The sequence below is a fragment of the Centropristis striata genome, chromosome 24 (assembly GCF_030273125.1).
Source record: "Centropristis striata isolate RG_2023a ecotype Rhode Island chromosome 24, C.striata_1.0, whole genome shotgun sequence".
NCBI classification, from domain to species: Eukaryota; Metazoa; Chordata; class Actinopteri; order Perciformes; family Serranidae; genus Centropristis; species Centropristis striata.
In genome coordinates this window covers 18,978,409-19,005,401 of record NC_081540.1, presented here as the reverse complement: position 1 = coordinate 19,005,401, position 26,993 = coordinate 18,978,409, and the positions used below count along the sequence as shown (strand labels likewise).

Genomic DNA, 26,993 nt, shown 5'->3' with positions numbered 1-26,993 from the left:
AAAGTCATTGAAATATTGCTGGATAATATTTAGAATGTGTAAAATAGGCCTGCCGAATTCTTATGCATTAGTATTTCTTAAGCAGGTGTCAAGTAACCTAACCTGGAACATGTTTCACACACTTGGCTGGAGCGCAAATAAAATTTCAGTCAGAAGATTTTTTTTTACTTCAATCCATGTAAATGTGTTAAGAATAATTCAAGTTGCAATTAAAACATAGCACGGTGTATCAAAATGTGTCTGTGGTTTGATTTAGAGGCACCAACTACAGTGGTCCGACTGAAAATGCGAATTTTTTGGTCTTGAAAATTCATTGAAAGGTTATGGAGAAGTCATGTACGAACCCTGTGTACACCTGCCACATTGCCTGAGAATAAGTTCAATTGCACTTTAATTTTAGGCAAGGAATCAGAGAACAGAAATCAGAAATGGAGATGACATACATGAGGACTAACTGTTCTGGCTGCTTTGATTGACAGGAGTACATCAGACGTCAGCTGGAGGAGGAGCAGAGGCACCTGGAGATGCTGCAGGAGCAGCTGCTCCGTGAACAGGCCATGCTGCTGGTCAGTCACACACACACACACACACATTCTTGTTTTTCTATCTTTGTGAGGGCCCTCATTGGAAAAGTAAAATCCCTGGCAAGGTTATAATAGTTTGGGATTTTTCATTAGTTTTGGTTTTAATTTTCGTTGTCAATTTTTGTTTTCAAATTCAGTTAGTTTTAATTAGTTTTTAGACTGAGTTTGCTAGTTTTTGTTTAGTTTTGGGGTATTTGTTGGGTGGGAGATTAAAAGATTATGATTATGTATGAAAAAAGTTGACAAAGACGAATACGAAGGACATTTTCACTATAATTTTAGTTAGTTTTGTAACCACACAATACTGTTTCAGTTAATTATCATTATCATGTAACCTTTAACCCTTAAAACAAAGTCTGAAATCTCAAAAAAGCCTTTGAAGAAGTGAGGACCGGCCAAATGTCCTCACTTTGCAAAAATGTCCTCACTCTGTTGGTTAAAAACGTGTTCTGGTCCTCACTATGTAGGAAGAACAAGAACACACACACACACACACACACACACACACACACTACATGCTGCCTGTTATCATCATGTTAAAAGTTCCTCTTACAGTTCAGTTACCCATGCAATTCATCCCTGATATTCTCTTGTATGTATTGTTAACTGGCTTTTTGAGAGTCATCATCAAATTGTTGAATCATTTATACAACAAAGACATTTTGTGTTCCTCCATTATATCACGTTTTAAATCATCTTTCCTTTATTTTCGATCAGCAAAACAAATACATTATTTGCCAAATGTTTGGAACTTCAAACTCTTCTTCTAGCTTGTATTATAAGGATTAACCCTCTCAATCCCAAGTAGTTTCAGGGCATTTTTGTTGTTGTTCCTGTCACATTTTACTCACCGTGGCCTTGTATTTTACTGCAATATATATGAGTCCTGCACCTCTATGGGAACAGCGGAACAACACAGTTATTATACATACAACATTCATACCACATTTTTGGAGGGCTCCACATGCTATAACTGTTGAACCATTTTCATCTCTCTGCTCTGTGTAAACAGCTGGCAGCCTGATGAAATATCACAATTTTTAGCTTAGAATTGGTTATGTCTTCATCACCATTGGACATTTGGCAATCCAGTAATAATTCCTTGTTTTTCAGTTCCTTGCTATGATAAATTGTGTAATTTTGGCCAGCAGATTGTGGGGTTCAGAGGGTTAAAACTATATTTTTACATGACATAAACTACACAGCACAAGTAAGTCAGAGTCAAATGGAGTATCTGGGGTGTAACACAGGGAAATGCAGTAGCAAATGCTGCCTGACTGGGGATTTCCACCGGGCGCGTTACAGCAGCAGCACGTCAGCTTAGCGAGCCGGTCGTATACACGCGAGATAACGAGATCACGCGATAATCCTGACCGTACGGGAGACCGCAAGATCCCGTGATAAACTTTAAACTGTATTTATACAGTCTATGGATAAACTGTGTGTATAAAGTAAACAACAACAACCAACTTACTTTGCTTCTCTGACGTGAAAGATATGTTGATCTGACCATCTATCCTTATAAAAACAATATGTTATGTCATAAATGATTGTATGATGTTCCAATTCAACAATCAGTCTCTTGTCGTCCGTGTCGCCGATACTCTGAGACCCTTTGATTGATTGATTGATTGATTAATTGATTGCTGATATGGTGCCCCGGTCATAACATAATGTTGATGTGAAGTAGTTTTAGGCTGCATGAACTGCGTATTGTGTTTTATTTTGAAAGGGGCGGAAGTGTTTTACGCTGATTCTGAGTCGGACTTCCTGTCTGGTGCGATCTGCTCTGTTGAGATTTACGCGGTTTGGCAGCGTGTCGCGGAGAAATAGAAGTCCTACCTAATGCTCGCGTAGAGACGCTGCTGAGACGCTGCTGAGACGCTGCTGTAACGTTACGCTACGCGCCCGGTGGAAACGCTCTCATTGATTAGAGTGTTACCTATTTGCAACGGCGTACGCGACGCTGACGTAACGCGCCCGGTGGAAATCGGGCTTAAGGCTTAACATTTAAGGCCAGCATTTTAAAGATGCAGTGATTTTTAGTCTCAGGCCGACATGGACTCTCTTCTCACCCGCTTGAATCGACCCCACACTCTGCAACAGGAGTTCAAGTGGCGGGAGCTGGAGGAGCAGCGCAAGGCCGAGCGACTCCATAAGCGCCTGCAGCAGGAGCAGGCCTACCTGCTGTCGCTGCAGCACGGCTCCAAACAGCCGCCCGGCAACCACACCAAACTCCCTTCAGACCATAACAAACCTCCACAGACCTCCACCACCCTGCCCCCTGACAGAGTCCTGGCCTCAACCCCTCAGGCTCAGCTCCTTGACAGTGCTGCTTCTGTAGCCAAAGGCTCAAACCATTCCTCCAGAGCACTAGAGACAATCCCCCCAGACAGCTCTAAACCCCAGGCAGCAGAGCCAGAGAAGACTGATGAGACCTGCCCCAGCCAGCTCTCAGACTCCCCCAGCCCCCCTCAGACTGAAACCCCCACTGACTCTGAACCTCCCCAGGCAGAGAGTCTGGAGCCTGATAGGCCCGCAGAGGCTGTCACTCATCCTCCCCAGCCTATCAGAGAGGTGAACCTCCTCCTTGGCTCTGCCTGCTCTTTCCAGCTTCTTCTTGCTTGTCTTCAGCCTCACTGACCATGAAAATAGAGGTGGTGTGAGCAGCAAATAATGCTTTTTTTAAAGCCGAAATAGTTACATTTAATTTGGTATTTTCTGTTTTGTATACTGCAGCGTTATTCCAAAGCAATAACTAATTTGTTACAACGCAGGCACTCTCAGCCAGACCCTTTTTACATGAAACGAGTGGGGGGTACGTTGGAGAAAAGAGACCCACAGGCTCACAGCCACCAGCCACCAGCCTCTTTATGTGGCGAATAAAACCGAGCTGTTCTCCTCCACTCTCTCTTGGCACGCGCTCTCACTTGCACTGTTACTAGTCTCCTTGACTACTAAAACCATCAGGATGTCTGAAATACTTTCGTCTTAATTGTCACTTGAAGCAGGCTGAGCAAGAGAAAGAGAATTTTTTTTTTTTTTTGTAATTTACTTTTTATTGGTTTTTGAAATGAACAAACAAACAATCAACATGAAGACCTATAGACAAATACAGAAAATATCAAAGAAAAAAGTAAAAGTGTACTAAAGGGAATTGGAAAACACCCAAAATTAAATGAATAAATAAAATAAAATAAAAAGGGGAAAGGTACAAAGAAATTAAAGTATTCTGATCATCCAATCTGAGATTACCTGAAATCCGGTTTTATGGTAGAGACATATGTAATCCATTTTTGCCAATTTTCAATAAATACCTCTTTTTGTGTTCTTAAATTGAAAGTAATTCTTTCCATTACAAAGATACTGTACACAATATCAATCCATTCATCTGCACTAGGTGCCTCCCTCTTCAGCCATTTTTTTGTTATTGATTTCTTACAGGCCACCAATAATATTCTAAGTAAATATTTATCTTTATTCCTCCACTCCAGTTCCTCTAGATCCACTAAATATAATAAATTGAAACAAAAAGTTATTTTTGTTGAAAACACAGTCTCTAGAATTTGATGTACGCTCAACCAAAATGGGGTCACAACAGGGCAACACCAGAATATGTGATAGAAAGAGAAATTTTTAATTAAAATTAACATTATAATCATTTCCCCTTAGAGATAAAGATGACTTCCTGCATTTTTTCCCAGCTTTTCCTTTATAAATTCACATCATTTTCCACTTTTATTTGCTCTCATTTGAGTCCAAGTACGTCCTTTTCTCTTCTCGGAACAATACAAAACCACAAGTGTTAGGAATTTCTCTTGATCTTGGATGGCCGACCTGGCTGTTTTGACTCTCGCTGTGTGTGGATTGGGCCATTGCATGTGGATGGCTGAGGCCCAGACTAACACGCAGGACACCCAGCTGTGTCTCCCGTCCTCAACGTGCCATTAACAACCATCTTTTCCCACCATTTATTGTACAAATGTGATTTTGAGGATGTTTGAAAGAAAGTCCTGTCTCCACGTCTGTCTGTGCACATAAACCTGTGTCTGTACGGCTTCCAGCATGTTTATTATAATGTTTGTCAGTCAAATGTGAAGGTTTCTGACTCAGAAGGGACAGTAATATTAGAGAAAACAAGGAGATGGGAGCCTGTGCCATTGAACAGCAAAGAAGGTTCCCTTCTCCTTGATTTTTCTATTGTTTTTCCAACATGGTCTCACAGAAATCCGTGAAATAGCCACGGATTTCGCTTAACTCAAAATCCGTGGAATAGCCACGGAATCGCTCAAATTTCCGTGAAACTGACACGGATTTCGCTACAATGCAAGTTAATGACAGTCATATTTTTCTGGCGAGGTTCTTCACCACAAAGTGATTATGTACATTCACTGAGCGAAGATTTCGAAAATAAAACATATATTTCTCGCTAGAAATGTGATCAAAATCCATTTTTATGCAGAAACTAAGTCAAAATATTGATTTTTCACTAAAAATGAGAGAACCGTCCGCCATGTTTTTTGTTCTGACTGCTGGGACCTTGAAAGTCACGTGACTTGGAACAAACCAATAGGAACAAATATCCATGGAATAGCCACGGGATATGACTGTTATTAACTTGCATTGTAGCAAAATCCGTGTCAGTTTCACGGAAATTTGAGCGATTCCGTGGCTATTCCACGGATTTTGAGTTAAGCGAAATCCGTGGCTATTTCACGGATTCCTGTGAGACCAGGTTGTGTTTTTCACATCAATCATCAAAATGTTTCCCCTGACCCTCCTCCATCTTTCTCCTGTCCCCTCCCCTCCCCCAGGCTGACGAGCGCTACCGTAAGAACATTCAGGGTTCCCCTCAGATCGCCCCTCCTACCAAGCAGCCCCCTCTGCCTCCCCGCTCCTCTGAACCCTTCTCCAACGGCGGCTCCTCCGAGGCCTCCGCCATGCACCGGCCCATGGAGCCTCAGGTAACTCCTCCTCCTCAACTTCACCTTTTCCTCCTTTTGCTCCCTTCGCTCTCTTTCCTCCTTCACTGCTGGGTTTGTGGACTCATGAGGTTTGGTCAAACAGTGGAGCAACAACGTGGTCAGTTTTTGGGGCGGGGAAGTGTGAAAGTAATGTACTGAATGTCAAGCTGGCAAAAATACTCTAACAGGCCGAGACGGCAAGCCTGGCTCTGTCTGACGGTGATAAAATCTACCTACCAGCTCCTCTGATGCTGCCACAATTTCAAGAAAAATTAACTGGCGAACTCCTGGGCTTGTGTGTCCCATGAGCCTGCTAGAGAGCATTACATTTCACCGCCCCCGTTGCATCCCAGTGTCCAAAAAGCACAATAAACACAGATCATATTTGACTGGAATATCTCCTATTTGTCAGAGAAATTGAAATCCCTCATCCTGCTTCCAACAGGTTAAAAAAATGAGTTAAATCTGATTCAAAAATAATATAATAATACCTAATTTTACCAGAGTAAATGCAACGCAGCAGAGCAACCTTGTGGGTGTTTTTACCTGTCATATTAACCCATTGAGGCCTGAAAAATCGCGATTTTAAAATAAGCCTCTAATTTTCTGGAAATTCTGGAAAAATTCTGGGAAAAAAAGTGTCAACTCTTCTACTAAATAATAGATTTTTCAGCCTCTGAAGCAGATAGAAATGAAATTCAAAAAGGTATTTGAGAGCTTATACAAATACTACAAAATGATGTATCCGCTTTCCAGGCTTCAATGGGTTAAAATATATCAATCAAATCAATGTGTATCCATGATCCTATAGCTGAAACAAGGCAGTTAAAACATTCAGCTCAGTTAACATGGCTTACACTAAACTTTATGCATTATCACACAGCAAAATCTCAACACATCTGCTGTATTTGTTGAACTATTCCTTTAATCACATCATCATGTCGTGTTGTGCTTTGTCTGCTGTATGCATGTTTTTATATTGAAGCACGTTTGTAAAAAAAACCACACACATCTTCCCTCATGTCTCACTGTGTTGTCTGCTTGTTTCACCTCCTCCCCTTCCTCCTCCTGCTCCTCCTCCTCCTCCTCCTCCTCCTCCTTGTCCTCCCCTCGCTCCCTAAAAGGTCCAGTGGTCCCACCTGGCCGCTCTAAAAAGCAGCAACAGCGCCGCTCCCTCTCCTCCTCCTCCTCCTCCGCCCGTGGTCTCTCGCTCCCAGTCCTTCAGCGAGCCCGGCGGCGTGACCACTAGCTTTGCACAACTCCACCTGCGTTCCCAGGACCCCCACCATCACCACCACCACCCATCGCCCGCACGCACTGACCCCCAACCCCAACCTCCCCTCCACCACCCTCAGGCCCAGCACCAGGCCAGCATGGAGGAGGTTCCTCCCAAGGTAAGGAGCTGACGAGGGCCCCCCTCCTCCCCATCCCTCTCCTGCCGTCGACTCCTCCCTCCCTCATTCATTTCTTCTTCTTCATGCATCACTTCGCTCATCATTTGTGTTCCGACTCATGAACACACATGAAGTACAAGCTTTTTATGGATGCTTTTATTCTGCTGGGTTTTCATGCGTCTCTTCAAAAAGAATGTCTGATTAATTCTGTTTATTATAATGTTTGTCAGTCAAATGTGAAGGTTTCTGACTCAGAAGGGACAGTAATATTAGAGAAAACAAGGAGATGGGAACCTGTGCCATTGAACAGCAAAGAAGGTTCCCTTCTCCTTGATTTTTCTATTGTTTTTCCAACATGGTCTCACAGAAATCCGTGAAATAGCCACGGATTTCGCTTAACTCAAAATCCGTGGAATAGCCACGGAGTCGCTCAAATTTCCGTGAAACTGACACGGATTTCGCTACAATGCAAGTTAATGAATTTTTCTGGCGAGATCTTCACCACAAAGTGATTATGTACATTCACTGAGTGAAGATTTAGAAAATAAAACATATATTTCTCGCTAGAAATGTGATCAAAATCCATTTTTATGCAGAAACTAAGTCAAAATATTGATTTTTCACTAAAAATGAGAGAACTGTCCGCCATGTTTTTTGTTCTGACTGCTGGGACCTTGAAAGTCACGTGACTTGGAACAAACCAATAGCCACGGGATATGACTGTCATTAACTTGCATTGTAGCGAAATCCGTGTCAGTTTCACGGAAATTTGAGCGATTCCGTGGCTATTCCACGGATTTTGAGTTAAGCGAAATCCGTGGCTATTTCACGGATTTCTGTGAGACCAGGTTGTGTTTTTCACATCAATCATCAAAATGTTTCCCCTGACCCTGAAAAGAATGTCTGATTAATTCTGTAATTTTTTGCAGTTTTTTTCAAGGGTGCCTATAAAAACCTATATAAACTGCTGGTGTTATTGTACTGTATTTCCTCATTGAGGATTTTGAACATGTTGGTGATTAGATGCCTGAAATAAGGTCTGTGTTGGATACATTAAACTCTTGCCTTGCTAACTTTATATTCTCATGTTGGATTTTCAGTTTAAAATCATCTGTAAGTCACAATTTTTATGCTCAACGTCTGTTGCTAAAACATCCAATCAAATACATTTGAGGACCTTTTTCAATCTGTTTCCTTCAGGTACCAGTAAGGACAACCTCCAGGTCCCCGGTACTGTCGCGCCGCGAGTCCCCGCTGCCATCGCAGCCCGGCAACCAGGGGGGACAGAGGAATGCTGGCGGGTAAGTTTAAAGGATTTATTGTTTTGTTTACATCTTGCAGCATTTTTTTTGCAGGATTAATTCTGTAAAGTTAGATAAGAAAGATAAAGAAAAAACGTTTAGATGGGGGACATTTTCTACCAATCTATCACTTCTCCATGTATGTTACTAACAACTACCTGTTCATTTTAACATGAATTTGCAATTCAAACAAGAGTGGGAAACAGAATCATACCATTGACATACAATTTTGAAGTTCCCGTCTCTGTAAATATTAAGTCAAACTAGTTTCACAGTGTTGATCTTTTAAAGGCAGTTATTATTTGGTATGGACCAGTGGAATCAAAAGCACAAGAAAGTATGTTTACATTCAATCAAATTTGTGGAAAATCCTGAAAAATAGAAACGAGAACAACATGATTCACTGTGAATGACTGCTGACTATAAGCCGCGCCTTTTTCTCCATTTTTCGATTCTGCGGCTTATATAACGGTGCGGCTAATCTATGGATTTTTACAGCTAACGGCCACTAGGTTACCTCCTAAATCTATGGATTTTACAGGTTACAGTCCACCAACTTTAACTCTATGGGCTCTATGACCGGTCCAGCAGGAAAAGCTGGAGGCAGGTGTACGTACCAGATCGGCTCGGGGTCCTTCATATACTTTTAAGCTATTTTTCACTTGTCTGTGTGTATTTGTGTCGAAAGCTACTTAGTTTGTCGGAGTCGCCGTGCTGTAGCGTTTTGTGTGACGTAATCAGCGGCAGACGAAGGACCCCGAGCCAATCTGGCAGGGCGCCGGAAAAGAGTGAAACAGGTAGCGCGCAAAAGTAAAAGTGAAACCGAGAGTGGTACGAGAGACAGAACGAGAGCGAGATAGTTTGTGCAAAGGAAGTTTTCATGCACAAACCCTCATTATGGAAAACAAACGTAGAAATGCATATGATGCAGCTTTTAAGTTAAAGACAGTCAATCTGGCTGTAAAAGAAGCTTCCTCAAGCAGCCATCTCTTTCCCCACAATCCCCTCTGTGCACCAACCCTTACATATGGTAATTAAACATTAAAACACCTGCGGCTTATAGTCCAGTGCGGCTTATATATGTAGGCCTACACATCATTCAATTTAGCTGCTGCGGTTTATACTCCGGTGCGCCTTATAGTGCGGAAAATACCGTACTTGTTTCCACTGTTGTTGTTATTGACCTGGTGTTGTTCTCTGTGACAGTAGCGTGGAGCAGCGGCCGCTGTGGGACCGGGTGGAGAAGCTGCAACCTCGCCCAGGCAGCGGCAGCTCCTCCGGCTCCTCCAACTCCAGCTCCCAGGCCAGTCCTAGCGACCGCTTCAGGCCACGCTGTGAGTCCCCTGGTACTGTCCTCCGCTTCATCTTACTAACTCTACCTGCTCATAAGCACTACTATAATAACACCATTCTTACTCATGCTGCAGCACAGTTTCTGCAGCAGATTGAGACGGTCTCTACTGTGTTTCCCTCTCTAACTCGACCTCCTATTGTCCCCTCAAAGCTTCTTCCAAATCTGAAGGATCGCCTCTCCAGCGGCCTGAAAACGTCCCCAAAAAACCAGATGAAAAGAACGTTGCCAGGCCAACTCGACCAGCTGTAAGTCCCCTGTCACTAAAGTTCTGGTTAAACTCGTTTGATGGTGAATAGGTGCAAACTGTTTTTGTGTTTCTCTCTATTTTCTACTATAATTATTCAACCACCTGGTGCAACTGGGGAACCTCTTAGGGTGACGCGGTAAGCCCGTTAATGAGATAATTACCTCTGCTCTGCTTGCACCATTGCCCCTTTCATTGCTTTATATGAGATAAAGGAGCTGTTGCTCCTGTGTGAGGATTACTGCAGTGATTCTTTCTTTCTGCCTGTGATGTGATTGCCTTCCCTCGTGCCTGCACTGTTCTTTCTCTCTGTACTGCACGAGGCAGGAGAAGGGTTAACCCCTCTGCAGCAGCCTCCTCTCCCTGGATTTGAATGCAACCACATTTGAATGCAAACACACCTCCCGTTTCCTTGTACTTGTCAGAAATGCTCCTAATCTCACCTGGCTTTGTAGTTGGATAAACTGTGGGCTCCGAGCATGTCAGGGAAGTGTCCCTCCTCCCTCTCTGACCCGTTAACCAGACAAGACTGCATTATTAACAGTCTGCCAGGAGAAACATGGTTACAGGACAGGGAATCAGAAAGCAATTAAACTATGCAGTTATACATGAGCTTAGTAAGGATTTCTTTGTGTTGGATTCATTTGCACATTTTGTTTCGGGCTACAACTAATCAATTAAATAGATTGAAATCAATTAGAAAAATACTTGGATTTGTGTCTGTTTTGACAGCTAAACACACAATTAAAGGTTAATTTAAAAACTGCGGTAATGAAAATAAATTACCTCTGTTTTCTCTCTGTTCTGCGACGGATCAATGTTTCAAATATCTTTATTGTGAAGCGTTATTCACAGAAATATCTCAACAGGCTTAATAAACATTAAAATATCAAGATAAATAACATATCAGACAAAGACAAAACATGACAAAATCATCAAATACAGTCGGGCCATGAATAAATCGATACAAATTGTTTAACACTGTCAAACAGAATTGAGAAAAAATAAAATGAGTAAATAAAAAATAAACATGTCTGAATTAGGATTGTTTTTGAATTGACCTAAACTAACCTGTAATTTTTATTTTTCCAATTATGCAGATAATTAATTTGGCTGAACAAATTATAGTGTACTCATCTCTTATTGCAGTAATCTGATTACTTAATGTACTCACCACGTCCTAGAATTTAGACTAACTGGGATCTTTGTCCAGATAACAAGGTTTCTATCTGGCATTTTTCTTTGCAACATGCCAGCTTGAGGAGAGAAAAAACGTTCTCCTGGGCTAGAAAAGAGACGACAAAAATCAAAAGTCTCCACTCCATGTAGCCAGAGATCTGAGGCTGTAGGTGTGTGTTGAACAGAAAGTTTAGATGAAGCGAGGAGGGATGACTTCGAGATTTCAGATTGTCTAGAAAGTAAGAGCCTGTAATGCTGCGTTTTAATTAAAGGGACAGTTCACACCTAAATCAAAAATACATATTTTTCTTTTACTTGTCGTGCTGTTTACCAATTTAGATTGTTTTGATGTAAGATATCTACGGTGAACTGTCCCTTTAACCCATTGAGGCCTGAAAAACCACTGGGCGATTTTAAAATAAGCCTCTAATTTTCTGGAAATTCTGGAAAAATTCTGGAAAAAAAAGTGCGAACTCTTCTACTAAATAATAGATTTTTCAGCCTCTGTAGCAGATAGAAATGAAATTCAAAGGTATTTGAGAGCTTATACAAAATACTACAAAACGACGTAAACGCTTTCCAGGCTTCAATGGGTTAAGAATAGCTTCAAACCAAATTAGGTTTTGTTTTGGTGCAGTAAATTTGAAAGGCATCATTCTAGACAACCTGAGATTTGCCAAAATAGCAGACTTAAGTTGTTCTAAGACTTTATCACTGTCCCTCTCAGGACCTGACCGCTCTGGCCAAGGAGCTCCGCGCGGTAGACGACGTGAGGCCTCCCCACAAGGTCACCGACTACTCCTCCTCCAGCGAGGAGTCGGGCACCACCGACGAGGAAGACGACGAGGAGGTGGACCAGGAGGCGGGAGAGGAGTCCACCTCAGGAGCCGAGGACTCCCGGGCTGGGTAGGTGGAGCTGTGATCACGTTGTGTCAGTGGCTGTGTGCTGCGTTCATCTTCTTTTTTTTTTTGCAAGAACTGATTGTGTGTTGCATGGCTTTGATGCATGACTGTTAACACCGGTCTGGTTACGGACGTCAGATATTCCCATGGCTTCCGCAGGAGGCTGAGCAACGGGGAGACGGAGTCGGCTAAGACCATGCTGGTGGAGGACTCGGAGAGCGAGCACGCCATCACGCCCTCCAAGGATGGAACGCTGGTCATCAGACAGGTAAGAGGAGGAGACTCCTTATTTAACATCAAGAAAGCTCCTGTAAAAAAGGGAACGTAGGCTCAGTTTTCCCATGTTCTTTAGTCGACGTGGCAAGTGGAGACATTTTTTTTTTTTTTCCCAAAATATTTTTATTGAAAAATACAATAAAAACATTCCCAATTACAGAAATACAATTATCCTTTTCTTATTTTTTATACATATATGTACATGTAAAAAGTCACATATACACATACACAAATGAAAATGAACAAAAACACTGATAGATTTGTAGAAGAAAAATAATTAAATTAGATTACAGAGTGCAGTGTAAACCCCCACCCCTCCCACCCACGTCCCACCTCGGCATATCACAACCAACAAACATACTATTGATCAATTATGCAATATAAAATGCACAACAACAGTAATAGGCAGACATTCAATCAGGTAGTACCTCTAAATTAGTGAAATAGGAAATAAAAGGTTGCCATTTGTGAAAAAATTTGACTGTACTTCCTCTTAATGTATATTTAATTTTTTCAAGCTTTAAAAAAAACATGGTGTCTTTAAGCCAACGGGAAATAGAAGGAGATTTTGCAGATTTCCAGTGTAACAATAATAAACGTCTTGCAAGTAGGGATGTGAAAGCTATAATATCTTTTTGTTTCGAGTTCAGTGTAAGTGAGGGGCTGGGAATCTGAGACAACAATTTTTAAACTTGGTTCAGGGAAGTTTTCTTCAGGAAAAAGGTGCCCTAGTGTTGGATTTCAGTAGTCCTCCTGGTCAAAAGGCTCACTGCAGACCTGTCTGTATCCAACAGGCTCCAAATAAACACTATCATCAAGCTCACAGCAACTGATTTTTGACTGAAAATAGTCTGGATTTGGGTAGCTTTATACTTCTACTCCACTACATTTTAGAGGCATATATTGTATTTTTTACGCCACTTTTAGTTGACAGATTTAGTTACTTTTCAGGTTGAGATTTAACATTAAAACCTGAATACATTTAAAATATTTATGCATTTCTCTAAATGAAACCACATAACAGTGTATTGACAAATGCTACTTACATACATGCATCAAAATCATAATCCAATAATATTGAATGTATAACAATCTGAATGAGCCATTCTGCATTGTACATTTACTTTTTATACTTTAGGTCCAAAAAAATATTGTACCCATTCGTCACTTGGACAAAAAAACATGGGGAAATAATCGAAAAATCCCAGTTTCCTTTAAGTTAAAGCTACATTCTGCTTGTTTTAAATGTAATTTTCCCTTTTCTTTGTCCATTGTCAGTGTTGTTTATCCACCCATTCTCCACCATTACTTCTGTGTTCCATGCCTTTTTTATGTTTTAGTTGTTGTAGACTTGCTGCTTCATATTTACAGAATCTAATAGATGGTTATAGATTTAATGTAATGCACATCGAGGTGGTTTTGGAAGCAGCAGACTCAAACATACTAGAATCTCTAGCTGTTCTCCACCTGCTTGCTCCAGCCCAAGTGTGCCTGTTCTTGCTTCCAGAGCACCGTTGACATAAAGCGGTTGGTCAATCTCTCCTCCTCCTCTTCCTCCTCCTCCTCCTCCTCTCCCTCGGCTGGCCTTGGTCAGGTCCACGGCCAGCCCCAGCCCCCCGGCCTCGGCCTCGCAGAGAAAAACGGCTTTGCCGGGCGCATACACCACCTACCAGACCTTATCCAGCAGAGCCATCACTCCCCTTCCTCTTCCACAACCATACCTTCCTCCTCCTCCTCCTCCTCCTCCTCTTCCTCCTTCCCCTCATCATCTAGCTATGCCAGTCCTGCCATGTCCTCACTGATCCCCCTGGACAAGCTCACTGCCATAGAGGTATGTCACCCTCACATCAGCGAGACAACACTGAGGGATGGACTGTTGCAGAGTGGTGCAGGCTGAGACATGCAGTCAGCATTCTGCATTATTTTTATCTAGTTTGTGTCCAAATATTGGAGGATTTTCTTCTTTTCTTATGATTATTACTATCATTTCCCTGGACATAAGGCTAGGTAAAATAAACTGTTTGCAAATGCTGTTTTTTTTTTCCTGTAGGGCTGGGCAATTACGACTTTGGATCTCTTTTATTTTATTTTATTTTTTTATTCAACCACGCAGATTCTGCAAGATACAGTTTGTACTCAAAGTTGCACTAAGAACTTTCAGCGATTTTTACATTTGTTTTTATTTTTTCGAGAAATTTAAACCTGCCAATGGATTTTGGGGTTAAATGTCTATACAAATGAATGTATAATTTATTTATTATATAATTTATTTTATCATTCATCTGACAAAAATGTGTTTACAGTTTCTGTCTGATAAACGGTCTATTTTAAGCAATTTTTAAATTGATTTTTTTTAATTCAGAATTTTTTAAAGAAACATTTTTCTATATAAATATATATATATTTATGATTATTATTATTTTTATATGTATTTTTTTATTTGTTTTTTAGTTGAATTAGTAAAACATAAAGTGTAAGAAAATCCACTGTTTATAAATCCATGAGGTTTTCTAAAGTCGATCAAATTAATCATATATATACATTTTTTTGTGGTAATGGAGCAGCCCTATGATGAGTAAATATTGAGAGTAAACGCGTCTCCCAGCCTGCAGCAACACACCTGCAGTCCCTCCCTCATGTTGGTCCGAGCCTCTCTGCCTCTCTGCTGCTGGCTTCACTCTGGCTCTCCTCTGCCCCCTTGTGGCGCGGCTGACTCCTCTAATCTGCACCTCCTGCAATTCTCTGCATTGCACTGTTTGGCTGCTAACACTGGTGGTGCCTCCTGGTGGTAGAACATGGTCATGACATGGAGAACACTAAACTGGAGCTCCTTGGGATGAACAAACCTCTCTGATAATCACTTTGAGTAGTGGTAGCATGCCTGGTGTGATGGTAGGGGTGAGGTGGCAGTATATCATTATCCTTTAAATAAGAAATCATTTATTTTTAATGTTTTTTGTTCCAGATTAACGCCTCTTTTTGTGGTGTCACACGTGCATCTCTGGTGGTTGAATTACTCATGTGTGCTTTTATTAGGAGCAGCCTTTTCCTCTAACACTTCACAACTACATTTCCCTCAACACATTTTCCTCTTGTCGCACATGTTGTTTTCCTCTTTCTGTCCTCGTTGGCTTCAAAACAACTAACATAACTGCATGTCATTGTTTATTTTTCATCTGATTTGTGATAAACTTGCAGTGCCAACTATGTATTCCCAGTTGTTTGTCATAAAAATGTTGTTTGATTGAACACAGTGAAGCTGTTTTATGAGCCCCCAGAGGTAGAGCTGTAACTCTAATCTCAAGCTTTTGTCATTTATATCAACAGTTTTATTGCAAATTAATTACAAAACAAAGTACCAATCAAAGAGCATATCTCTGATTTTGTTAGACCCTTTTTCCCTGAGTAGTAATGTTTCCTCACTTGATTGTAAAGTTACAAATGTGAATTTTTACTGCTTTCTGTTCAGGTTAAGTGCAAGTTGAATGTTTTCTAAATGTCTCTAAATGTCCCTCAGTCCCAGTCGGAGAGCAACTCCATGTCCAAACACAAGTCTTCCTCCTCCTTCACTCCCTTCATCGACCCTCGTCTTCTTCAGATCTCTCCATCCAGCGGCAGCTCCCTCAACAACATGGGTAAGTCAACAGCTAACTCATATATCAGTAGTTCTCAACCTTTTTGAGTCGCGACCCCCAATTTAACATGCATGTTGTCCGCGACCCCCACTCACTGAACACAATCTCACACGCACAGTTCAGATCACCCAAAAAAGAAACAAAATGACTAAAAAAAGACACAAATTGACCAAAAAAGACACAAAATGACCTAAAAAGACACAAATTACCAAAAAAGACACAAAATGACAAAAAAGACACAAATTGACCACAAAATGACCACAAAATGATTAAAAAAGACACAAAATTACTATTAAAAGACACAAATTGACCAAAAAAGACACAAAATGACCAAAAAAAGACACAAAATGACAAAAAAAGACACAAAATGACATAAAAGACACAAATTGACCACAAAATGATAAAAAAGACACAAAATTACTACAAAAAAGACACAAATTCACCAAAAAAGACACAAAATTACCAAAAAAAGGAAACAAAATTACCAAAAAAAGGAAACAAAATTACCAAAAAAAGGAAACAAAATTACCAAAAAAAGACACAAAATGACCAAAAAAACCCCCAAAATGACCAAAAAGACTAAAACACATGAACACTTTAACACAGTGGAGACAGAGCTGACTTCCAAAATGATTTGGCGACCCCCAGAAATCATCTTGCGACCCCAACTGGGGTCCCGACCCCAAGGTTGACAATAGCTGTCATATATAGCCACTTCTGCTACACACATTTTACCCTGCACTGATGTGTTGAAACATCTGAAGTGATCTGAGCTGGTCTGAACTTGGTTCTGTGTGTCCCCTCCAGCAGCATTCGGGCCAGACGGGCGGCTGGCAGACCCGCTGAGGGCCGATCCGTCCCGTAAGGGCTCAGTGGTCAACGTCAACCCGGTCAACACGCGCCCGCCCAGTGACACGCCCGAGATTCGCAAATACAAGAAGAGGTTCAACTCTGAGATCCTGTGTGCTGCACTCTGGGGTGAGTCAGGGCTTCTACGGTCCTCAGAAAGTCATAAATACTCACAATTATAGGCTTTAAAATGTCTTAAAAATTGATCATCATAAAGTTAACCCTTTGATGCACAACATGGGTCTAAAGTGACCCGACTGAGTTTTTAATTTTCTACATCTTCGCAATAAATTAATTTCATCATTCAGTATTCCGGGTTTTCCTCAATCAATTTGTTTTTCATCATCATACATCCTAATTTTTTGTTTTTCATTTCTTACTTTTTGAATAAAAACCCTTTTTGTATCACTACGCTTCTGATGCACAACATGGGTCAAAAATGTCATTATGGGGATATTGTGTGTATATTTTTAAGGAAAAATGAATTTAATCAATTTTGGAATCAGGCTGAAACATAAAAAAATGTGGAAAAAGTGAAGCTCTGTTAATACCTTCAAGATACACTGTATGTGTGACAAAATAATACATAAACACGTTAAACATATTACATATATGAGTGTGGAAAGTAACTATTTGAAACAAATTACCATTATTATAGTATTAAGTAATTTAATTTTAATACAAATTTGGATAAATGAGTCATTTTTGACCCATGTTATACTTTAGAAGTGTTGTCCATATGTTGTGCATCAAAGGGTTAATGTTACTTTTATAAAGTTGCATTAGCTGAAGTCTTGTTTTTTAAAATATTTTTTGGGGAAATTTGCATTGATAATGCTGTAATCCAAAATATGGAACTAATAATAACGAGTGGTGGAAAAAGTATTCAAATCACTTACTTAAGTTAAATACTAATACCGCACTGTGAAATGACTCCACTACAAGTAAAAGTCCTGCATTCAAATGTACCTAAAGTCTGAGATTGTTTTATATATTCCAAATATAGCATTGTATTATTATTATTATTGATGCAGTAATGTAAGCAGTGTTTTAATTTGATAAAGACAGGGCTCATTTTAACTACATAATATACTGTTATGAGGTTAAATTTATTTAAAAAATGTCTAATATCTTTAAATTCATCATGTTTTATATTTTAAATCACAACCTGAAAGTAACTAAATGTAGTGGACTAACAAGTACAATATTTACCTCTAAAATGTAAGAAGTAAAAGTGTAAATTTACAAAAAAGTTACATTCCACCACTGATGTACTTACTTGAGTCCTGTGGTCTATGTCTAGTACCATCAGGTTGAATGCACTTATTGTAAGTCGCTTTGGACAAAAGCGTCTGCTAAATCACATGTAATGTAATGTAAAGTAATGATAACGAATGCTGTTCATAATGCTACTGTCCATCAAAGTTGTGCTGACTGTGTTGGTCCCTGTGTTGCAGGAGTGAACCTGCTGGTGGGGACAGAGAGCGGTCTGATGCTGCTGGACCGCAGCGGTCAGGGGAAAGTCTACCCGCTGATCAACAGGAGACGCATCCAGCAGATGGACGTCCTGGAGGGACTCAATGTCCTGGTCACCATTTCAGGTACAGTACAGTGCTCGTGTCTCTCGCTACTGAACACAGGTACTCTTTTTAATCTATTTAATAGCAATATAGCTGTATTTAATACAAATTTTCCAACATCATCAGTTAGTTAAAATCACCTGAATATCAATTGCTGAAATAAGAGTCAGACAAACTGAACCTTCAGTGTGCAATCTGTGTTTATTCAACAAATCGGTGCACAGTTAATAAGTGCAGGTGCAGATGTGTCCGTCACTCTCATAGTCAGGCGGCTTAGGACCAGATTTGAGAAGAAAGGGGACACACCGGACAAAAGCAACACATTTTTTTCACAAGCTCTCCATCACCATAAGTTTCAATTTTGATGGGAGCCACTTCATCAATTGGCGGATCCAAGTTGGCTGCCATATAAAGTCTATGAGAACCAATATATCTTCCAAGCAACTTAGAAAGTCAATCTTGGTGTCAAAATATACATTTTCTGGGTCAAGGGATCCTTTAAAGCTCTTGAGAATACCACTAGATGATTATTTGATCAAATATACATTTTCATTTTGGTCATGTTTTTACGTTATTTCCAACTCAGTTCCCCAAGCGGTCGTACATATATGAATTATTCTGAAAAATGGATAACATGCATACATTTAATTTAACTTTATTGGCTTTTCTTGTATTATTTGTTCCATTTACAACTACAGAGATCTTTGTAATTCCAGTGTGCCTTCTTGCATGAGCACCTTGCACCACAGCCACTTGGCAGAACGCCCCACACACATCATTCACTACTCTCTGTCATTCAAACTCCTCCTGCAGGTAAAAAGAACAAGCTGCGAGTGTATTACCTGTCGTGGCTGAGAAACAAGATTTTGCACAACGACCCTGAGGTGGAGAAGAAGCAGGGTTGGGTTAATGTGGGCGACCTGGAGGGCTGCGTCCACTACAAAGTCGGTACGTTTCCTCGCCTGTCAAAGATTCCTGAACCTCAAATGTATAATAACAGACAAAGAGTGGGTTTAACTTGACCTAGATTTGTAAATTAGCCTGACTTTAGGCAGCGACTCATGAATGACTCATTTTTTATTCCAGTGAAGTATGAGAGGATTAAGTTCTTGGTGCTGGCCTTGAAGAACGCTGTGGAGGTGTACGCCTGGGCGCCCAAACCCTACCACAAGTTCATGGCCTTTAAGGTAAGCACGCTCATTCTGCCTGTATAATTACACTGAGTAAAGATCTGAGCCCACCTGACTAACTCATTCCTTCATGGTTGGTTTTTAGTCTTTTGGTGATCTGGTGCACAAGCCTCTGCTGGTCGACCTGACTGTGGAGGAGGGTCAGAGGTTAAAGGTCATCTACGGCTCCTGCTCAGGCTTCCATGCTGTGGATGTGGACTCTGGTGCCGTCTACGACATCTACCTGCCCACGCATGTAAGTGACGTAAAGTACTTTAATTCTGTCGTCTAAACCTCTTCATCCCAAGCTCCAACTCTGCTGCACAATATTATGTGTTTTACATGTTCGATATTGTTGTTGCTGTGAATTAGATTAAATATTTTGTCTTAAAATAGCCATTTCCATTAAGAATAAATTAAGTATAAGGATCTTTAAAGGCCGTTTTCTCAAAATGAGTTTTTTCTCATAAATCTCAACTTCAGCTCCACTTACAGACACCAAACTGACCAGTTTTATTCTAAACTATAATCTGGAGGTTTGAACAGAGGGATTTGTCTTAACATCATTCATCACCTGATTTATACAACATTTTGTTCCTAAAAAGATGACGAAAATTGATTTGTTTTTCATGGCTTTTGCCAGTATTTTCTGATTTAGTCAATGATAAAAGGAGATATCCCAATATCCTTCTGTAAAAAAACTTTTATTCTAATATATCAACGAAATAAAATACTAACTTTGAAATTTGCTTTATCCAATATTCAGATTTATCCTGGAAATCTATGCAAGTAGCACATATTTAATGACCTCACATGCACATTCAAATGTACAATTTCAGAAAGTTGTAATGCAAAAAATATTCTCTTAATGTAAATAACAATCTGGGGAAGTTTCATGGTGATATCTAGGAGTTAAAACAATGTCCCTATTCACCTGTCGTGTCTCCCTTTAACTCCTCTTTCTCTTGTTTCTCCCCTTCAGATCCAGACCAGCATTCAGTGCCACGCCATCATCATCTTGCCCAACACTGACGGGATCGAGCTGCTGGTGTGTTACGAGGACGAGGGCGTCTACGTCAACACCTACGGCCGCATCACCAAGGACGTGGTGCTGCAGTGGGGAGAAATGCCAACTTCAGTGGGTAAGTGGGGCCATAAAAAAACAAGTTTGACTGTTATCTGCTCTTCAGCCAGGAAACTGTTGTGCCTCCTTGAATGTAAACAGTTTCATGAGTCTGTGCACCTGGTGTAAGCCCTTTCTGTTTCTGCCTCTGTGTCTGAGCAGCCTACATTAGGTCAAACCAGATCATGGGCTGGGGTGAGAAGGCCATAGAGATCCGCTCAGTGGAGACGGGACACCTGGACGGCGTCTTCATGCACAAGAGAGCCCAGAGACTCAAGTTCCTCTGTGAGAGGAATGACAAGGTGAGAACATAACTATTTCTCTCCTTCCCTCCTACTGTTTCTCTTTATTTTAGTAAATTGCGTTTGAAAAGTATGTTTTCTTAAAAAATGCACTGTTTGTCATAGAAAGTAACTGTGCCCGTCCTCTTTATAATGGCCCTTAAACCGATCGTAGATTACGAAGGTTTTTGTTGGAAAAAGTAACAAATGAAGCTTAAAACTTTGTGTTTGGAATAACCAGATCCTGCTAAAAACATTAAATTCTGTGATGCTCTGCACAACTCTGAAGCCATAATTGATTCTGCTGAGACGAATGTTCATGTGACAAATATTCACTGGAAATGTGTTTACACAGAGCTGAGAGGAGAGGACAGGAGAAGAGGGGTTGGAAACATGTAGATTGTTCAATATGTATAGTATGTGGAGGCCCAATTTATTTTTATAAATTCATTTTAAAACCCATTTTATTCCAATTTTTTAAAAAACATTTTATCAGAGAAATTCAACGTATTTATTTTTTAATGATTGAATGTCATTATAACTGTGTTATTCTGCACAAAAAGACATTTTTGAGCCATGATTGTGCTGATTCCGTAGAGCTGCAGGACTTGTATATTTCATTCATATTTTATATATTGCAGTAAAATACAAGGCTGCAGTGAGTCAAATATAAAAAGAGCAAAAAACTACCTGAACCTACCTTGGGGTTCAGAGAGATAATGACTATATTAAATGATTTTCAGCTCAGTTGTCAAGGAAAATATTCCACAAACAAATCATGGACACAACCTGGTCTACAATCCTCCAATAAAAACGCCCCCTTTTACCTTAGACAACAAAAAAGTATCCCTAACAGGCTTGGAATTTCGTCATTTTAGGGGCAAGGCCATTTGGCCTTCTATTTTAAGGGCACAAAGGCCACATGACAGGGCATAAAGGCCGTTTGGTTAAATTATGCTGGTTTCACCTTTCAGATTAATACCTTAACATTCTCATTCACCAAGAAACATTAATGCACAATATATTAAATATATTAGAAAGGACCTTTTTGGAAAATGACAAATGAACCTGTTTTGAAAAGACGGCAAATGCATATATTTTGAAAAGATGGCAAAATGAATCTCCTGCTGAGTTCATCTAAGAGTAAAGAAAGAGAAATGCCTCCTCCTGCCATAAAAAAGGAACCTGCTGAGGTGAAATCTACATCAGCTAAATGTGGACCCCTTGTCCCTGAGGTAGGGAAGACGTTAGCGATATCCCACCTAGCTAGCTATCGCTAGTTTTCATGATGCAAAAATGTAACATTAACGAGTCGACTTTAAATAGGCAAATACAATGGTAATTACCTATCAATAGTACTTTCTATAAAAACGTAAATGTTAAGTTCTGTCAAATACTACCACATACTTCAGTCACAACATATCAAAACAGCTTGTCCTGCTAGCTTACCTGTGCTGCATCAACACATGGCTCATTAGAATATTCAAATTAGCCATGTGTTGATGCGCGGTCGGGTTAGCGTTGTGTTTACTGGAACTTTGACAGGGGCGCAAAGGCCACCTTGGCCGTAAATTGAACATTTTTTCACAGGGCATCAAGGCCAGAGTGTGGGGCAACGAGGGCCGTGGCCGTCGTGAAATTCCCACCCTGATCCCTAACAATGTCCTATTTGAGGTCCAGTGACAAAATCATTCCAATTGATTTTGAGTCCTTTTTGCCTTTGTCTCCTGTCCATCAGGTCTTCTTCGCCTCCGTGCGCGCTGGAGGTGCCAGCCAGGTGTATTTCATGACCCTGGGTCGCTCTTCCCTCATGAGCTGGTAGCCGCCGTCCCACCGCACCAGCCAACACGACGACCACACCTAAAGCAGTGACCAACAGATGACGATTGTGTAAATGACCAACGACGATGAAGAAGAAGCCTCGAGCGTCTCGACTGAGGGAGCGGCTTCCTCAAACAAACAACGGATTGGACTGTAATGATGAAAAGAAGCTAGGGACGGTGTTTGGTGGCGAGGAGAAGAAACCCCCACCAGCTTCCAGGTTTTTCCTCCCCCGACCTTTGAGCCGATCCCCCTCTTCCCCTTCCTCCTCCTCCTCCTCTTCCTCTGCAGGACGTGGGATCTGTTGCCTGTTGATGGTTAAATCTTATGTGTCATAGTAAAACTTTGCATCGTGTATGTGTGTGAATGGAGGAAACACTGAGCATGTGAACGACTGAAGGGGACGATAAACGCGGCCGTTACTGTATCGAAGATTATGCGCCACACCTCGAGTGTAGCCGTTTGTAGCTGTGTTTTTAGTTCAGGTCCCGTTCAGGCGACATTAACTCCCACCACGGTAGATTTCCACGTCAAGTCATTTAACACTAACTCACAGCCACATAAGTAACACTTGACATGTAAATCTGCCTCTGTATCTTCACTTCTTTTGCCTTCTCTTCCTTAAAGTGAAGATTTTTTTAAGGGACCTTCTTGATATATCCATTAAATACAGGGTACTGGATATCAGCTTGTACATACTAACGACATCAACCTTGTAGGCTTTGGACTCGCAGGTTTTACTGACACTCTCTTTTACCACATTGCCTCACGTACTGTAGGTTATGTCGGACAGAAGTAGCCCTGTTTATGACAGCATGTTGCTTTTGGTGTTATCGGCAAAATTAGCTCCAGTTTTTCATACACTGTATATTTTTGCTGCACATAAATAAAGCATAAGAATGCAGGACGCACCCATAGATGAGTTTAAAGGCAAAATCCACCATATTTATCACAAATCTCAATTTTTTCCACCTTAATCTGCTTTTCACATCTACTGGAAATATTCAAATGCACCCACAAATGTGAGATCCGTTCCCAAGAGCGCCGTTTTTTCATCCCTCAGGTGGATTTTTCCTTTAACATGAGTCATAAGTAGGGCTAGGATAAACTGTGAATTAGACATGCAGGATTAGCAGGTGGCCATTAAAGTAGCATCGAGGCCAGCGGGCAGAAGTGGCAGTAAGGGAATGAAGGCAGTGTGCATAGATCTAAGAGGGCTGAGAAGAACATCTACACAGCAGAGGAAATCATGTCCTCCATCTGTTTCAATTTCACATCTACAGACTTTTATTTTGAAGGAGGCTTTAGCTTAATGTGTAGCTATAGGGGTCTCCAGATTGGTCGAAGTTCTATTATTGGACCTCTATTTTAACATTTTAGACAGTCTGCTCAAGACTTTTAACTGGATATTTTTCATTAAACTGTAACAACACTTGTTAGTCACTTTCACTCCACTTTAAAAAACAAAACAAAAAGTATACTCCATCCTGCAGCTGTGTGTTTGTACGAATGTGAACACGACTTACCAGGACTCACGACCCCACTTCACCTTCTGCTCTCAGTAAAGGTGGTGCCTTCACTGTCTGTCTGGAGCTGCAGAACACGGGAACGAGATGCTTTCACTGTCCCGATCAAAAGCAAAGAAAGTCTAATAGCAGTGTTACGAAACCACTTCAGACGGCGTGAACTAAGCGGCATATTTTTAACTCTGACTTAGTTTTTAGTCTTGTTTCTGCAATTTTTATTATGTAACCCTTCAGATAAGTATGCGACTGCAGTGGTTTTTCAATTGTAATGCACACCTTATGTTGAAAATGTTTACAGAAGCAATTGTTTTGTTAAACCAATGTGCATCAATATGAATATTTATGGTTTATTTTGAGGGCAGTTTTTTTTCCCTGTTTTGTATTTTGTATTATTCCCTTTTTGTACTATCATTTAGACGTTTGTGTACAGGAATAATGGCTCACGTTATGAATTACACAAGTCTAGAGTGTGATTTCACTGATTCCTCTCCATCCTGCATAGTGCACAGTGTGCCCCTGGCTGTGTGGCGGCGTGGATCAAATGTTTTCTACCACCCAGGTCCAGGTGACATGTTCCCCCTCAAACGTCTCTCTGCCATGCCTCTCTAATTTATGTCCTCTCTGTGTGTACTATGGGAATTACTGTATTTTCCTGAAGGTCTTTTTTTCCATTGAATAAAATCAGAAGTAATTTACAGTGTGGTGTCATTCTTTTCAATTGTAAAATTTGTTTTTGTGATTTACTATTTCTATATATACATTTGAACCTTTATCTACGTTTTTACAGCCTAAACAAGTTTTATTTTATTTTGCTGTTTTATTTTGTTTATTTTTCTGTCTTCTTTTTTTTTGCTATTCGTATTTTAGTTCACATCAATATCTAAGTATAGTCTGGACCTGTAAGAACTTTTAATAATTTTTTTTTTTTTTAATTTATTTTTTATTTAACTTGCCATTTCTTAACTCCAACTGTCTTAAGTTGAATGATGTGTGATAAGTGCCTCTTTTGTGTGTGTGTGTATGAGTACTAAATCTACCTCTGGGTACAAATAAAGTAAATAACATAGATAAAAAAAAAAAAAAGATAAAAAAAACATGATAATGGTAATGAATTTCATTGCCTTAAGTCTTATGGTCTGGGCACAGTGCCAAATATTAAATTAAACTGCCACCAGAGCGCCACCTATGGGCCGATCAATAAAACCTTCAAGGGTTATCCTCAGGAGGGCATTGACAATAAGTATACCAAGTTTGGTGTTAATCCGACCAACCGATTTGGAGATATATAATACTTCAATTTAAAGAGCGCCACCCAGTGGTCATCGGCCAAAATGTTGCAGCGAGCCTCAGGGGCTCATGGGGAAGTAGGAACCTGAGTTTCATGTCATTCAGACACACCAATGTGGAGATAGGCAACACTTTGTGTTTTGTGTTGATAATAGCGCCACCTGCAGGAAGTTGTTATTTAATAACTGGAGTATTCTTTGGGTAATCAAAATTCTTTTAATAACTCCATAAATATTTTTGTCATGAGGGTCCATAGATGCTGTGTGCAAAGTTTGGTGCAAAACAATGAAATTGCCTAGGAGGAGTTCGAAAAAGTAAAAAAAATAAAAATAAATACAAATAAAAATGTGTCTTATCACATTATTACATGATTTTAACACAAAACATTTTTTTTCTTTATTGATTTAGATCATAGGCAGATCATAATGAAAATAGAACTTGGATCTAATAATACAATGAATAAAATAAGACATTCATCATATTATCTGCCCAAATAACTAGACTTAAAAAAACTTTTTATTAATAATAATAATAACTAGGACTGCAAGCAGAACTGAACGGGCCCTCGCAGTACACGCGTGTCAGGGCATGCTGCCGTCGGGGTGTGTGCGTTACAGGAGCCAGTCTATACCACCCCTATGAATTTCATTGCCTTAAGTGTTATAGTGTGGCCACGGTACCAAATATGAAATTAGACTGCCACCACAGTTCCACCTAGGGGCCGATCAATAAAACCTTAAAGGGTTATCCTCAGGAGGGCATTGACAATAATTGTACCAAGTTTTGTATAATAATGCACAAACTATCCCTTTAATCCCCATACAGTGTCTGAAGGAGGACTCTTAACTGATATGTATAAGTTAGAAGAGGCAGGTAGCAATGGTGGAAAGTAACTATGTACATTTACTCAAGTACTGGACTTAAAGTACAATTTTGAGGTACTTTTATGTACATTTTATGTAACTTTATACTTCTACTCCACTACATTTTGAGACAAATATTGTAGGTTTTACTCCTCTACATTTAGCTGACAGCTTTAGTTACTTTTCAGGTCAAGATTGAAAATGAAAAACATGATACATTTAAAATGATTACCCATTTTTATAAATTAAACCACTTAAAAGTTTATTAGGTAGTTAAAATGAGCGGAGTGGAGTCATTTCACAGTGTGGTATTAGTACTTTTACTGAAGTAAAGGATCTGAATACACCACTGTCCTTTTTACTTCTTTACTTTTTTTTGTTACTTTTTTTTACTTTTTTTTTTGTACTTTTTTTGTACTTTTTAAAATTTATTTATTTATATCACGGCCTACATCACGAGATTCAGCACAACTCAGTGAACGCGTGGATATAGGGTTTTTGAATGTGCGATAAAGTATGTGGGAGTTATTAGCCAAAACACTAGTTCCTTTATTATAGCGCCACCTAGTGGTGGAAATTCAGGATAACAATAGATTATAAAATATTTCGCCAGGTGTGACTTATGTGAAAAGTTTTTTTAGTGAAAAATGCGATCATTTG

General features: G+C 40.1%; 1 protein-coding gene across 18 annotated transcripts in view; it reads left to right on the top strand.

Annotated features, from left to right (window-relative positions):
- LOC131962634 (mitogen-activated protein kinase kinase kinase kinase 4-like) overlaps window positions 1–24,878 on the top strand; it is a 53,169-nt gene extending 28,291 nt beyond the window's left edge. Inside the window, exons 14-32 of one of the 18 annotated variants that reach the window (XM_059327602.1) lie at window positions 480–566; window positions 2,691–3,161; window positions 5,399–5,548; window positions 6,673–6,942; window positions 8,143–8,243; window positions 9,450–9,589; window positions 9,748–9,842; window positions 11,748–11,926; window positions 12,062–12,191; window positions 13,707–14,030; window positions 15,717–15,834; window positions 16,642–16,812; window positions 18,141–18,284; window positions 19,077–19,211; window positions 19,350–19,450; window positions 19,539–19,688; window positions 20,415–20,574; window positions 20,718–20,857; window positions 22,575–24,878. In XM_059327602.1, coding sequence (XP_059183585.1) covers window positions 480–566; window positions 2,691–3,161; window positions 5,399–5,548; window positions 6,673–6,942; window positions 8,143–8,243; window positions 9,450–9,589; window positions 9,748–9,842; window positions 11,748–11,926; window positions 12,062–12,191; window positions 13,707–14,030; window positions 15,717–15,834; window positions 16,642–16,812; window positions 18,141–18,284; window positions 19,077–19,211; window positions 19,350–19,450; window positions 19,539–19,688; window positions 20,415–20,574; window positions 20,718–20,857; window positions 22,575–22,658 — 3,150 coding nt within the window. In that variant the 3' untranslated portion in view covers window positions 22,659–24,878. The remainder of the gene's footprint in view (window positions 1–479; window positions 567–2,690; window positions 3,162–5,398; window positions 5,549–6,672; window positions 6,943–8,142; window positions 8,244–9,449; window positions 9,590–9,747; window positions 9,843–11,747; window positions 11,927–12,061; window positions 12,192–13,706; window positions 14,031–15,716; window positions 15,835–16,641; window positions 16,813–18,140; window positions 18,285–19,076; window positions 19,212–19,349; window positions 19,451–19,538; window positions 19,689–20,414; window positions 20,575–20,717; window positions 20,858–22,574) is intronic. The other 17 variants (XM_059327591.1, XM_059327589.1, XM_059327593.1 and 14 more) reach the window with 17 other exon arrangements.
- The last annotated feature ends 2,115 nt before the right edge of the window (window positions 24,879–26,993 follow it).